We start from the raw sequence: 15,050 nt of genomic DNA on the forward strand, positions 1-15,050 counted from the left end.
TGAGAACAGGGCCTTTCAGAGGCCAAGGAACACAAGTGTTCCAGAAGGAAGCCATGATCAACTGTGTGTGGCGCTGGCAAAAGGCGGAGAAATATGGAAATTGAGACTTGACTGTTTGATTTGACAGAGTGGATGTTGTTGGTGATCTTGACAAAGAGGAACATTAGAGAAAATAGCATGATGGAAGTGGGTTCAAGAGAAAATGGGATAAAAGGAAGTTTAAGCAGCAGGGATTCTCAATTCTTTCGGTGACTTTTGCTGTACACTGTAAGGCAATAGAGAAAGAGGGCAGAACCTAGAGGAAGTGGAAGATGCTTTTTAGGCAAGAAATCTATCTAGCTTGTGTGCACATGCAGGTCATCTAGAGTAAAGGGAACGTGGACTGGAATCAGTGACAGGGCACTGGAGTCTCATGCCAAAAGGAGGGGTTGGCCTTAGGAGTGCAGAAGGTCCACCCATCATAACCTGAGGGGAGGCAGACTGCATACAGAGTACTTACGGGTGGGGAGAGCCTGGCAAGGAGAGTAGAGAGAGTGGTTCCTTCTGTTTTCTCAGTGAATGGGAAGCCAGGTTCCTTGGTAATGAGAGAGTAGAAAGCTGTCCCGTGGTATTGCTCATGACACCCCTGGTGCATAATAAATATAGGCAGCGCCAATATTCTACAAGGTCATGGACCATCATCCTGCTCAGTCACATCCCTGGTGCTGAGTGTGTTGCCTGGAACATAGGTGCTCTGTGATACCACAGAATCCAAAAGTAGTGCTTGTTGCCCTGGCCTAGGAATTTGTGATAGCCACAGGCAGGACCAGCTGCAAAACTGGTGGGCCCCTTGTTGAAAAATAAAGAATTTTAAGACAGCACAGCAGACTACTGAACCAAGTTGCAGGCCCAGCTGAACACAAAGCCCTGTGGGAGTGCACAGGCTGCACCTCCAGGAGACTGGCCCTAGCCACAGGTACTTGTTAAATCTGATCAAACCCCAGTGATGCAAGAATCACAGTCAGCAGACCCGTGGCAGTGGCCAGAGATAAAACTCCCTGCAGAGACAAACTTTGCTTATTTTCCTCTTTCAGATGTTTAAGACTGAGTCCAAGCAGCAGTCACCATCTTCACAGATTAGCAGAGATGGAGGTTTAATGATTCTTGTAAGAAAATGAACAGAAAGATGCATCAGAGATATTCAGAAACTTTTAGGAGCAAAATGTTCACTAGTGGTATCTCTCAAATGACGATACCACAAATCCCTGCTGTAGGAAGAGAAAGGTGCCCAATGGTGGGACAGAGGGAACCTCAGCAGTGTTGGAGGTTGCAGCCCATTGTGAGTATGAGGTGGCATTAATGACCATTCAAGAAAAAAACATTCTCAGACAAAACAAAATAACATAAGAAAACCTCCCCATTCATTCCCAAAACTGCAAAGGTAAAGAGTAGTATGGGTAGATTAGATCCAGTGCAAAGGTAAGATGATCTGTTTTATAGCTACTTCAAATTGAGTTGTTTCAAAGATTGTTTTTAAAAAACTATTATATAGAGACCTTTTTAATGGAGTTTTTCACTGGGCATGGTGGCTCATGCCTATAATCCCAGCACTTCTGGTGGCCCAGGCAGGCAGATCGCTTGATCCCAGGAGTTTGAGGCTAGCCTGGAAACGTGGCGGAACCACATCTGTATAAAAATTACAAAAAATTTAAAAATTAGCTGGGCATGGTGGTGCTCACTTATAGACTCAGCTACATGGGAGGCTAAGGTGGAAGGATGACCTAAGCCCAGGAGGTTGAGGCTGCAGTGAACTGTGATTATGCCACAGTATTGCAGCCTAGGTGACAGAGTGAGACCCTGTCTCCAAAGAAAAAAAAAAGGAAAACAAAGTTTTCCAACATTGTTCTCCTTTTATCAGAAAAAAAGCAAGCCAGCTGAATGAATGTGTGCACATGTATACATTCCATGTTGTGAGCATTTGGTTTCAGTGGCATTCAGCCACATGAGAATTCAAGCGTGAAGTTTAGGCCACCACTGGAATTGCTTTAGACATTTTAAGAATAAAAGGAATTTTGGTATTCACTCTGAGGATATCTGACTGTAGAGGTTGAACCTTGGCCAGCCCTTCCCTCTAACTGCCTTACAGGAGAGGAGAATTCATTTTATGCAATGTTGTCTAGAGGATTAGAGGTGGGTTTGTTAGAAACATCTGTCATATTCAGCTATGGGAGGTTACTTTAAGTCAGAGAAAATCTAAGTGTTCATTGTAAAAGGCCTACATATCCTTTTTTCATTCACCTTTTCACCTGAATTTCCTGGTTTTCTTACATAGTAAACAGCATGGCTTGACAATGGTAGGGTCTTCGAATTTTTGTTTTCTCAGAAACTTAGCTTAGCTCATTTTCTGGTGTCACTGGTATGCTTGTCTGCTCAAGTAAGTTGAGTTTGTGTCCCCTAGATTCAGCTGACTACAAAGAGCCTGGGAAACAAGTACGCCCAGGGACCCAGACCTGGGACAGCAGACTTGGTGCCTGCACCTGGCCATTATGTTAGAGATGAAATCAAAAAATCACTCACAAGATGTATATTTCTGGTGCGTGTATCAAACCAAGCAGAATTCATAGCCTGTCAAGCATTTCTGTGTGCTGCTACAACAGCAGAGTGGAATGGTTGCAACAGAGACCGTGTGGCCCAGAAAGCCTAAAATATTTACTGTATGACTCTTGACAGGAAAAATTTACCGTGCCTTGCTCTAGAGTATAGGAACTCTCCCCTCCACACACACACCAAAAAGGAGAATTAAATGTTTATAGTGTTGGTAAGTTAGTCTCCGTGCCCCATCATATACCTGTGACCTGTACCAACACCGTCCCATGGGTTAGTTTCAGTGCCTTTGACTTTCACAGTGCAGCTGGTGTAGAGAAGTTCTGGGTAATTTTGATTATATTTCTTTTTTTACCTTGTCCATCCCTGGAGTAAGGGTCAATCCCACTCACTTGCCTTAAAGTAATTCAACTCAGCTTCACCAGTGTTTTCCCCCATAGGAAAACTAATTTCAAAATCGTAACCAAAAATATGCCCAATGGATGTATATGATTCTTTTGGCCAATGTCATCAAATTCGATGCATCTGCTTCCCTATGGGGAATGCCACGGAGGAACCATAATATCCTTGCCTTCTTGACTTAGAATTCAACCTCTCTACATTCTGTCTTCCTGATCTGGCCTTGGTATACCATCTGTTAAGATGACTTTTGCATATACTTATGTTGGTTTTGAGAGTCTCAAAGTTCAGGGGTGCCTCAGTGTCAGTTGTTGTCTGACATCTACTTTGTGCTCATGTGTACAATGTGCTTTAAGGCTTGAGTCTTGAACATGATGGAATCTACATTTAGGGAAGTGATATGCTCTGTTATTTTTATCTGAGTCTCCCATAATGGCAAATAGAATATAATTATTGATTAGCCTGTCTCATGTTCACTAAATTCAGATAATCTTTCTAAGGATTTCATGAAAAGCTCTGTACTTTGTGTTGTAAGCTATATTGTCTTAGCAGACAGATTCAGGGTCTTGCTAGAGATCGTAGCTACCCTGGCCTCAGTCCAATGTCATTGTACATGTGGTGAGAGCTTCCTCTCGACTGGGAGTTCAATTACCTACTTCCGTTTAGGGAGAGTAGTCTTTTTTTTTTTTTTTTTTTTGAGACGGAGTCTCGCTCTGTCGCCCAGGCTGGAGTGCAGTGGTGCAATCTCGGCTCACTGCAAGCTCCGCCTCCCGGGTTCACGCCATTCTCCTGCCTCAGCCTCCCGAGTAGCTGGGACTACAGGCGCCCGCCACTGCGCCCGGCTAATTTTTTGTATTTTTAGTAGAGATGGGGTTTCACCGTGGTCTCGATCTCCTGACCTCGTGATCCGCCCACCTCGGCCTCCCAAAGTGCTGGGATTACAGGCGTGAGCCACCGCGCCCGGCCGGAGAGTAGTCTTTCACCTCACTTAGACTTCAATATGAGTGAGGAGGGCCTCCACCCTCCCAAAGCACGGAGAAAGGAGCCTGCAGGAATTGTGTATTCTACTTCCTTTGCAACCACTACTGGCATATGTAGTCCCAGGGGTGTAAAGCTAGATCAGAAATCCCCTACTACCCTTAGAATAAATGTGAACACTTATCTCTAAATCTTCAAGGAGCCAACCAGGCCTTCATGTCGTGCAGCAAGACTCCATAAAAATAAAATACCTCTGTGAAGGAAAGCATAATTTAAGGAAATATCAGGCTGGGAGAAGTATCAGTAGATATGAAAAAAGGGTTAAAACTATTTTGTATAAATCAATAAAGGAATATTTAAAAACTGGCAAAGGATTTGGACTGTTCACAGAGGGAATATAATTTTTAAGCAAATATATAAGCATCTTTAATGTATGCAAATTAAAAATGATGCACTGTTATTCTGTGTATGATAAATAGCAATGACTTTAAAATGATGACAGCCAATGTGTATATGGTTATGGTAAAACAGACACAATTTAAATTGATACAATCCTTTGAAAACTATTTGGCAATATGTATAAGAAAACAGCGTATTAAGGAAGGCATGAGAAATAAAACCACATAAGTAATTTGGGCTAGAGATAGTAGGCAATAAACCCTGATGGGTTTTGAGGGTTGGAGTTGCCTGAGATCTTTTATATAGATTAATATGAAGGTAACTAATCTACTTAAGAGAGAGAGAGACAAAGAACTAATCATTATGAGGCTTTGGTAAGTGTTGTACATCCACAGGTAATAGAATTTTAAAGCTAAATAATCTAGGCTGTCGTCAATTTGATAAACAAAGAGAGTGGGAACTGAGAAAAAATGGAAGTAACTTCCCCAAGGCTCAAGAAGGAGTTACTAGCTCAGGGGAACTAAATGGACTCTTTCGAGTTCCAGTTCTTTGTTTTTCTTTTTAATATTGAAGAATTTATGGAAATCTGTGGTATTAACAGATGTAAAAATTTAATTATCTTATGTGGATTTTAATATTTTATGACATAATAGATAAACATTAACTTTTAAATGAGGTTTTAATGATAGCTATTTCTCATTTATAAATATTTTTGCTGTCTTGTAGAAATAATTAACCTTTATAGCTTTAATAAATACTAGACTGAGGAAACATTTTTCTAATCATCAATTTTTTAATGTTTGCCTTGCACTCTAGACACTTACCATGCTCTCAGTGTGCAAACATGAATACCACTGTGTTCTGTTTTCCCAGAGTGGGAATGATGGACATTTGCTCAAAATAATTTCATCAAATTATTTATTATCCACCACAAATATAAATAATTGCAAAAATGTTATAATCCTATAATAGAGATAAGAGTACATAATTACAAAGAAGGGACCAGAAGTTAGAGAATTCACAAAGATTCTTGAGTTTGATCTTCAGAGGCTGATAGGAATTTCTCAGACAGCAGAGAGGGTAAGGAGTTGAGAAAAGGAGACAAGGGCCAGGTGCGTTGGCTCATGCCTGTAATCCTAGTGCTTTGGGAGGCTGAGGCAGGAGGACTCTTTGAGGCCAGGAATTCAAGACCAGCTTGGGAAACATAGCAAGACCCCCATCTCTACAAAAGATTTTTTTTTTAAATTAGCCTGGTGTCACGTCATGTGCCTGTAGTCCTAGCTGCTTGAGAGCTTGAGAGATATATATTGCAGGTCCCTTGAACCAAGGAATTTGAGGCTGCAGTGAGCTATGGTTGTACCACTACACTTCATCCTCAGTGACAGAGCAAGGTCCTGTCTCTAAAAACTAAAAAAAAAAAAAAAAAAAAAGCATGTGTGAAGCCATGAAATAGCATGGCACTTTCAGAGAAATGAGGTAATTAAGTTTGTCTATCTGAAGTAGACTATGAAGAGAGAGTAGTTAGAGATGAGGTTGTTGAAGGATGACTCGGTGACACTTTTTTCAGTTAGCTAACATCGTAGAGTGCTAACGACGTGTGCAGCTCCAAGTACCTTTACATGTATGTTAGTTTTATTTTACCCCATTTATTCCTGTTTTACAAATGAAAAAACTGAGTCATGTAAAGGCTAAATAACAAGCAAGCAATACTACTAGTAAGTAGTACAGTCAAGAGTCAAAACGTGGCAGTTGAATACATAGCTCAGTGCCTTAAAATCTAGACTGTCGTTCCTGTTTCACACTATAAGGCTGAAGCAGAAGGGTCTTACCACTCTCTGTGATGGCAGTGCAGAAAATAGGTGGAAGACGAGCCTATCGATCCTGGAAATAGCCTGTTGCAAGAATTAAGGCAAGATATAATGAGAGCCTCAACTTAGAGCAAAAGTTTTTAGGAGTAAAAACCACAGAACTTAGTCTTAATTTGATGGAGACACTAAGGAGTTTCTGGATTGAAAAAGTAGATAGTTACTGGTACCATTAATTCAACTTGTTGATAGGGAGGATTCCTTTTGGTACAAGTTTAATTATGATGTCCATGGAATACTTGGGTAGAGAGGTCTAGAAATAGTGGGATACTCAGGTCAGGAGATCAAATTTAGAATTTATCAGCTTGGAGGGCATCAATTAAATTCCTCCTACAAATATTACCAAGCACTAAGAGCCTACAGTGGGATAAGAGGGCCATGGAAGAAACTCCAGTGCACTGACGCTCAAAATATAGTCCATCAACTGGCTGCCTGTCCACTAACTGTTTATTATTAGTGCAAGATAACAAAGGATTTGCTTCAGAATGTAATTGACCATGTTACTAAGTAATCAACCATGTTACATAGTGTTTTCTTCAGCTGACTATATTTTTAATATTAGCAAGACTTTTAGATGAAGGAAACATTGTGTTGATTCATATCCTGATGCAAAATCTGTATCTTGTCCCAGATCAGCCCTTTGAATAACAGGGATGTAGAGAACACCAATATTCACACTTTGGTCAGAGCAGAAGTTCTCCAAAGAGACTGATAAGGGATAGTGTAAAGCAGAAGTAAGGGAAGTCAAGATATTCTGAATTGGACATGATTTAAAGTAGCAAGTGGTCAGCACAGCTGCAGAGGGGTCAAATAACATTGAAGACTAAGACAATAATTACTGGATTTGGCCATTAGAGGGTCATCAGTAACAGTTTAGGAGTTTTACCCCCTGTTGTTTCACTCTTCTGCCTCCTTGAATCTGTATTATTGCCATGTAGACCAAATGCCTCTTGACTCTAATCTAAAGTACTCAGATTCAGTCTTTATTTTACCTGTTTCTTGGGTGATCTGAAGTTATTGGTCACTCTCTCCTTCCTGACATACTTTTTCATCTGCCATACATTGACTTTGGTTTTCCTCTTCAAACCTCACCTTTCTCTGCCCAACCCTTGTACACACACTGCATTTCTTTAACAACACTCATTTCCTTAATTACATATGGTGTCAGTTTCCAATCCTAAACCCAGCCCATATTTCTTTATGGAGCTTCAGAGTAGTCTAGCAGCCTACTGGACATCTCTACTTGGATGCCCACAGCCCCTTCAAATTCAATATGTCCAAAGCGGAACTGAATTCTCACCTATACTCTTCCCTGTAATGCCTTCTTCCTCCTAAGTCCCGTACCTTGTATTACAATCTTCACCCAGTTGTGAAACCACTGACATGGGCATGATTTTTTACTGCATCTTTCTTCCTTATCCACTTAGTTATTGATTTTACTTCCTAATGACACTTCAGATCTCCTTATGCCCAGCACCTGCATCACCATCTCTCACCTGGATCACTGAATTATCCTCCTGGCCGGTCTCCCTTTCTCAGTCTCCTCTCCAGCACCCTGCCACGTGGAGTGCGAGCCCCCACTCCATTGTTCAATTCTTTACCTGCCACTCCAGCCTCATCTCTGTGTTCTTTTTCTGTAGACTCAGGTCAGATTGGATTTTTATTTTCATTTCTTAAATGTGACATGCGCTCTCGCACACGCTTGTTTTTGTTCACTCGCTTGCTCTCGTGCTCTCGCTCTCATTCTCTCTCTCTCTCTCGCTCGCTCACTCTCTCTCTCTTTCCCACTCTACCTTCACACATACTTATGCCCCTGTCTGGAACACAGTCATATTCCCTCTTCACTGGTGCATTTGTCCTCTGTCTTCAGGAAGCTTCTGTAAGCCTGCAAATCTGAGTTATGTGGACTTCCTCTGTGTTCTCCTAGCATTCTGCCTTTCCTGTGTTGTGACCTTTCCACATTACTTTGTAATTTCTCATTTTTGTCCACAAGTCAATGCCTTCCTCTGAATTTTAAGCTCCGAGAAGGCAGGAACCATGTCTGTTTGCTCCATCATTATATTTCATGCTCCTGGTACAGCGCCTGCATGGTGTGAACGTGACATCCACTCCACGTTTGTTAAAATCAATGAATGCCCTCCAAAGTATTTTCACATCCAGTATCTCAGTGGGGGTAAACTTGAACAATTTGGAGAGGGTTTTAGTGAAACATGAGCTGTCAGTGGATTAGAAGATTAAATGATTTGAATATTTGAGTTGTTTTGCACTAGGAGGAGGAAGGAGAAGTTAGAGTCTGGAAAGCTGGTTAAGAGAATAGAAGCATTTAATTCCACCTCATAGAAAAGGAAGGGATTTTGAAAAATAACTAGCTTGCATCACTTTTATTTTCATCTTCCTTCCAGAAGTGGAGGCCTGCAAGGTAGGGGTGTGGGTGTATTTTAATATTTAAAGGTGTCAGGTTGTCTATCTTTTAGGGTTTTTTTTCCCTTTACCTGGAAAAACTTTAGATAACATGATTTAAAACTTTCACTTTCTACTTTGCAGAATGAATTTATTTTCTTTTGGAAAGAGGCTTACAAAAGGAACTCACTTCATTATAGCTAGTCTGTTTCCAAAAAAAGTGATAATAATAAAGACAGAATATATTTTAAAAGATTGAGTTTTTAAAGTGGGGATAAACATTAGGAAATAAAGGAATGAGCCATCAATAGGAGGAAATCTAGGCTAACAAAATCTAGGAAAGATAAACGACTTTTACGACAAAATTATACTGTCGGTAAGTCAAGGAAAAAGTTGTAACATGCTAACTTACATTGCTCGATGTCTTTTAGCTTCTCTTCAAATACTTACTTCTAAAAGCCAGAGAGCTCCCAATTCAAGAGAGACTTTGTAGTAAAGTACTTGAAGTGCAGGTTGAATTAGATGGTGACTGTACTGGTTGTAAAATGAATGCTTGGTATCGAAACATATTAGAGATTGATGTGTGTTTTGTCTCAGATGGTGAATATCTGGTTCTGCATGGAGACGTATATTGCAGAATATTTTTTAAAAAGGAAGGCCAAGACTTTTTCCTCAAAGAACAGCTTTGAATCCACTTGACTACTTAAAATTCTACTCATTTGGAGCTGCTGATTCTCTTTAAAACATGGAAGAGAGATGCTCAGTTTGGAACATCTTAAGGAGAGGATGCCCTAGTTATCTGCCTCTGTAATAAAAGACTATTAATGTAGATTTAGAGAATGATTAACTGACAAGCCAGCATTATGTTGTAATGGTTCTGTGAGATGAGTCAGCTTAAAAATGCATCCCAAATAAACTAACCCATGGGGTGGAGTTGATTTGGACTTTCTTATTGTAATTAATAAGCTTACAGGTCATGATGGTGGTTTCTGGGTGTGAGAATCACATGACCAGTTTAGATGAGGAAGTTTTCCATCTTGTTTGTTATAGAAGAAGTCTCTTGCTTGTTTTCTGTAAGTAATAGGAATCTATTTAGGTTTTAAGGTTAAATAAGTGGTATAGAGCTGTCTCCTGTGATTTAGAAACAGAAATTTATTCTGTCAAAGCCTTTCCTATCTACTCTGACTCAAGGCTTTGGAGAAGCGCTTAAGCGTGGAGGTAATTCTGAGACCATGCAGTTTGACACGTGGATGGCCTTATTGGTATAGTTGAGGCTGATAGTGTGTTAATAAAGGCTACCAGGCCTTCAATTGTTCTCTTCAAACAGTGGTTTTCTGTTTAGTGAAATAGACCAACCTTAACAACATCATAGGGAAAATAATCATTCCTCATCTTAGATGGAGAGAATCCAAACTAAATCTGGTACAGAAATCTGGAAAAGAGTTTGTGGGGTGAGCCAGCTTTTTGGACGTCTGGAATTTGGGAGAAGAGGAGATATTCTGATGTATGTATTGGATAGACTAAAAAGTACAAAATTGGTGTGAGTAAATGGCTTTTTGTTCAGTCTGAACACAAGATAAGCATCTTCCCTCGCTCCACAATCACTGCCCGACTCTTCCTTTGAGCCTTTTGGGGGTTGTTCTTTATTTTGTGGTTTCTATGTAATCATTTTAGTGGCTTCTCTGAGTTACCCAGATGAGTAATTTTAATGTGCTGCCTGGTTTTGGATGTTTGGTTCAAAGAGACTAGGACCGAGGAAGAGCCGGTGATGGACAGTGTGTGGAGTACGGGTATTGGCCATGTATCTGCCTCTTTATCTTGTCACCCGCTTGTTCTCACATAAAATGAGGGAGAAAATGGGGAATGTAAAATTTTCAAAGAAAAATCTACCTGATGACTCAGTTTTCCCTGCCCCAGAGAGCTGGTTTTTTCTTTTCACCTCTTTGCATGCACCAGAACCTTTTTGTAGCTGAGAGAGCCGCAGCTGAGGCAAATGTGTGAGCCTCTCGGTATGGCCAGGTGCTGTGACTGGAATGAATGAGAGAAGCGGGGAAAGGCGTGAGGAGCATTCTCTAATCACAGAGAACCACATGGAAGATGCAGGCAACCTTGTACAACCTGTTGCCTCTCACCTTCAATTAAATTTTAATTGCTCCTCATCACACTTTCTTTCAAAACAAATCTTGTAATCAGATATCTTATAAATTATTTACCAGCGCAAGTAAAAGACGATGTAGGACTTCAGCAGAATGAAATGTGCTTTACTATTGAAACTCCCCTTGTGAATTAAAACAAGGCTAATCTTGGCACCATGGTGATGGAAATAAAAGATGAAAGTCCTTCCTATATTCCTGCAGAGTACAGCACAATCCACAGCCCATCAACACCCATTAAAGATTCAGATTCTGATCGATTGCGTCGAGGTTCAGATGGGAAATCACGTGGACGGGGCCGAAGAAACAATAATCCTTCACCTCCCCCAGATTCTGATCTTGAGGTACGTCATAGCCAACACCCAAGTGAATAGAAAGGTGTCTTAATAGCTAACTGGTGGTTTTACATACCTGCTACGTAAACAGCCGTGGTTAAGGTATCAGATGCTTTTGTTACTGCTTTCTTTTTTATATTAACAATAGATAAAGTAATATTTTCTCTCCTTTATTAACTATAGGTTAAGCAATAATTTGTTTTTTCTTCCCTATGAACTATATGGCAAAGGATCTGTTTCTCTGTAAAGAAATATAGTAAATTATGCAATTCTACTTGAACAAAATTCAGTTATGCTGCTCTGTATCATTGCCATTTTAATTAAGTGTCATACTAAAAATACTTAGTAAAATCCACTTGTTAAAAGGCACAAAAAAAATAGAATGAGTGAGACCTACTATTTGATAGCACAACAGGGTGACTATAGCCAATAATAACTTAATTGTACATTTTCAAATAACTAAAAGAGTGTACCTGGATTGTTTTTAACACAAAGGACAAATGCTTGAAGGGATAGAGACCCCATTCTCCATGATGTGCTTATTTCGCATTGCATGCCTATATCAAAACATCTCATGTACCCCATAATTATATACACTTAGTATCCACAAAAATTAAAAATACAAAAAATAAATAAAATCCACTTTTTGTTGTTTTGAAGACAGAGTCTCGCTTTGTCACCCAGGGTAGAGTGCAATGGTGTGATCTCGGCTCACTGCAACCTCTGCCTCCCGGTTCAAGTGATTCTTCTGCCCCAGCCTCCCCAGTAGCTGGGACTACAGGCACCAAGCCCGGCTAATTTTTGTATTTTTAGTAGAGACGGCATTTCACCATGTTGGCCAGGATGGTCCCCATCTCCTGACCTCGTGGTCCACCCACCTCGGCCTTCCAAAGTGCTGGATTACAGGCACGAGCCACCACGCCCAGCCATAAAATCTACTTTGAAATGAAAGACACCCTTATATATATTGAGAAAGGAAAACCTGGAATGTTCTAAACTGGAATAGTAATCATCTAATGAGACATATTTTGGGGGAGTTCAAAAGCAGGAAGGATTAAGTAAGAACTTAAAGATTGGTAGATTTCATAGCCTTGAATCCACTGCAACTAAGTTTCTGCTTTTTGCCAGAGTGAAATCTGATGGTTGGAAAACATGATTATTTTGGCTGAAAAAATGAAAATTTTAGCAGAATGTATGTATATGAATATGTACTGGTGTGAGTGGGAATGGGAAGAAGTAAAACAGGCTTGGTAGGCTTTTTGTGGTATCCCAAAGACCTTTTTGAAATGAATTCCTTCAGATCCCATTTTAAATACTTCAAGAGTATGTCTAAGAGCATGAGTGATGTGTATGCTTATTTTGTTAAATATCTACACCCTAAAGACTTAAAAAACCTGGCAAGAACAATGTGTATCCCATCCCTTTGATAACAGCTCAATAGGTAACATAAGGTGAATTTATTATGTAAGGTTTTAGTCTTTGGATGCAATTTTAATACTTGGCTTCCTAAAAGTAAAACATAAGATTCATTATTTTAGTGCTTCTCAATGAACAGAGATCAGAGGTAAGGAAAAGATAAATGATATATGATTAGTTGCTCATCTCTATCTCAAGTTATAACCAGACTAGCTATAACTCATTTTTTTCATTTATTCAGAGCTGAGACCGAAATTCTATTACAGAATTAGAAAGGACATAGATTATCTCTTTCCTATATTTATATTGACATTACAAATGTAATTATCCTCTTGCACCTCATCCAAAGTTATATCTGGAGAAAAGTTAGGAGATACTCTTTGAAACAGTTGTGTTTTTTTTGAAATAATAAATTCAGATTTTTCATTCATCTTCTGTTTCAAGATGACTTTTTCACGTTGAAGTTAACTGAATAACAGCTTTCTCAGCCAAGGCAAAGACACATTGATTTGGTTCTTCCTTTGTAGAGAGTGTTCATCTGGGACTTGGATGAGACAATCATTGTTTTCCACTCCTTGCTTACTGGGTCCTACGCCAACAGATATGGGAGGGTGAGTACCAAGAGGCATCAGTTTTTAATTTCTTTGGAGTAAATATACCTCTAATTTGTTTATTATCCAAATGAATGTAATTTAACTTTAACAAATTTAAAATATAGATGGAAAAGAACTATATAGTCAAATATATATACGTAAGGTAAAAAAATATGTAAAAGAGCCAAAGAAGATATTATTTTTAGGTCTTTGGCAATAAGATACACTTTGTTCAATTAAAGTCATGCTTATTCAGACCCCAGTGAATAAAAGTGATTGAATTTTATCCTAGGATGAAACATTAAAATACATAAGCGACATAGAAAGATGTTTTGTGTTCTCTTTTACTTTTCCTGTCTTTTTATTCCCTAACATTTAGTGGAGCAAATATTTCACTTTCTGTTGTTCTCAGTGATTAGCAGCTTTGGTATTTTATCTTCAGAACAACTGCTACAAATGTCTCTGTATGTCCCTTTGCTACTTGGGTTAAATTTATTTGAATGGTATGTAAGATTGATCCTCTGAAAGGCAGTAGGACCATGTTAGAGTTGTACAGTACTTATATTGGTGTTATAGATAAAGAATAATATTATAGACCACCTTCTGTGAGTGAAACTTTGGTTTCCATGTTGTACATTTGGGTATCCCAAAAGTTTGGAATTTCTTTGTTGGCATATTGATGATTTCATAAGTCTTTCCCAGGCAAAAATGTTATTTAAAGTAGCTACAGGTAATTTCTCAAGTTACCCTGCTAATATTTCATTTCTCTTGTTTTCATCTGTAAAGAAATAAGTCTTAGGTTTCTTTAAGTTATTTGGAGCATTAGAGACTGAATTCTTATTATGTCTCAGTGACTCCAGCAGTTTATCATAATTAAGTGTTAGAATTAATACCATTAAAATGCACATACTGTTATTACAAATTTGACCAGGTGGTTGTTCTTTCAACAAATATTTATTTTAACAAATACACACTAAGTATCTGCTATGGATATGCAGTCTGGGGGATTTAGCTTCACAGCCCAGATTTCCTTTTCATCATCTCAAAGGTACACCTAATCAAAAATAGGCTGAAGCAATAATATCCCACCATTTTAATTTCTGTTCCGAGATAATATATCGGTAAAACACAGTATGTCTCATCTTATTGTTAGGCAAATTCTCTATAAGAAGACAACAAAAATGCAGATTATAAAATATAAGGCCATAGAATCAATCAGCCAAATGGTCTCTACTGCGTGATTAGCACATAGTAGGAATTCAAGAAACATTAGCTGTGCTTTTTCTTGTATTATTTCTTCTGTCAATACTATCACTGTTCCTATTTCTAGAAAAACTACTACTTAAAAACTAAAGATTAATATCTGAAATATCAACATGTACTTAGTAGGCAGAACCTTGAAGATCTCCTTAACTGATCCATTATAAAATCCCTACACCTGTCTTCTAAGGAGACCACTGGTGCCTGTAACTCACACAAGAGTGTTGAAAAGAGTAGGCACTTAGAAAATGAGCATTTGAAAACCACCCAGAAAGTCTCCTATAAGCTCTCGCTAAGGGCCAAATTGATGCAAAAGAGAGTTATCTAAGAGTATTCTATTAGCCAATGAAAGAGACCAGCTTAGAGTTAAGGAGTTAGGCATCCCATGACCTACTGAACTTTCAATCTTTGGCCATAAATTATTGGCTTACACATGGAACTTACACTTAACCTAGAAATGCCTGGCTTCATACAATTTTTCATTCATGTCTAAACCATTCTCTAAATAATGTATTACAAATACCATGAGTTTAATTTTTTAATGTGTCAATCATTAGAACTTTGAGGCTTCATCAAGTAGTAATATATTTGTTTGTTTGTTTAGTTTAGTTTTCTCATTCCAGGTCATGTGATAAAAAGTTTTATCTCGACCGGGCGCGGTGGCTCACG

General features: G+C 39.0%; 1 protein-coding gene across 7 annotated transcripts in view; it reads left to right on the plus strand.

Moving 5' to 3' along the window:
* EYA1 (EYA transcriptional coactivator and phosphatase 1) overlaps nt 1-15,050 on the plus strand; it is a 331,367-nt gene that overhangs the window by 245,929 nt on the left and 70,388 nt on the right. For all 7 annotated transcript variants that reach the window (XM_031014148.3, XM_055349601.2, XM_055349602.2 and 4 more), the window contains 2 exons: nt 10,982-11,121; nt 13,056-13,139. In XM_031014148.3, the coding sequence (XP_030870008.2) occupies nt 10,982-11,121; nt 13,056-13,139 (224 nt within the window). The remainder of the gene's footprint in view (nt 1-10,981; nt 11,122-13,055; nt 13,140-15,050) is intronic.

This window comes from Gorilla gorilla, chromosome 7 (genome assembly GCF_029281585.2).
Source record: "Gorilla gorilla gorilla isolate KB3781 chromosome 7, NHGRI_mGorGor1-v2.1_pri, whole genome shotgun sequence".
Classification (NCBI taxonomy): domain Eukaryota; kingdom Metazoa; phylum Chordata; class Mammalia; order Primates; family Hominidae; genus Gorilla; species Gorilla gorilla.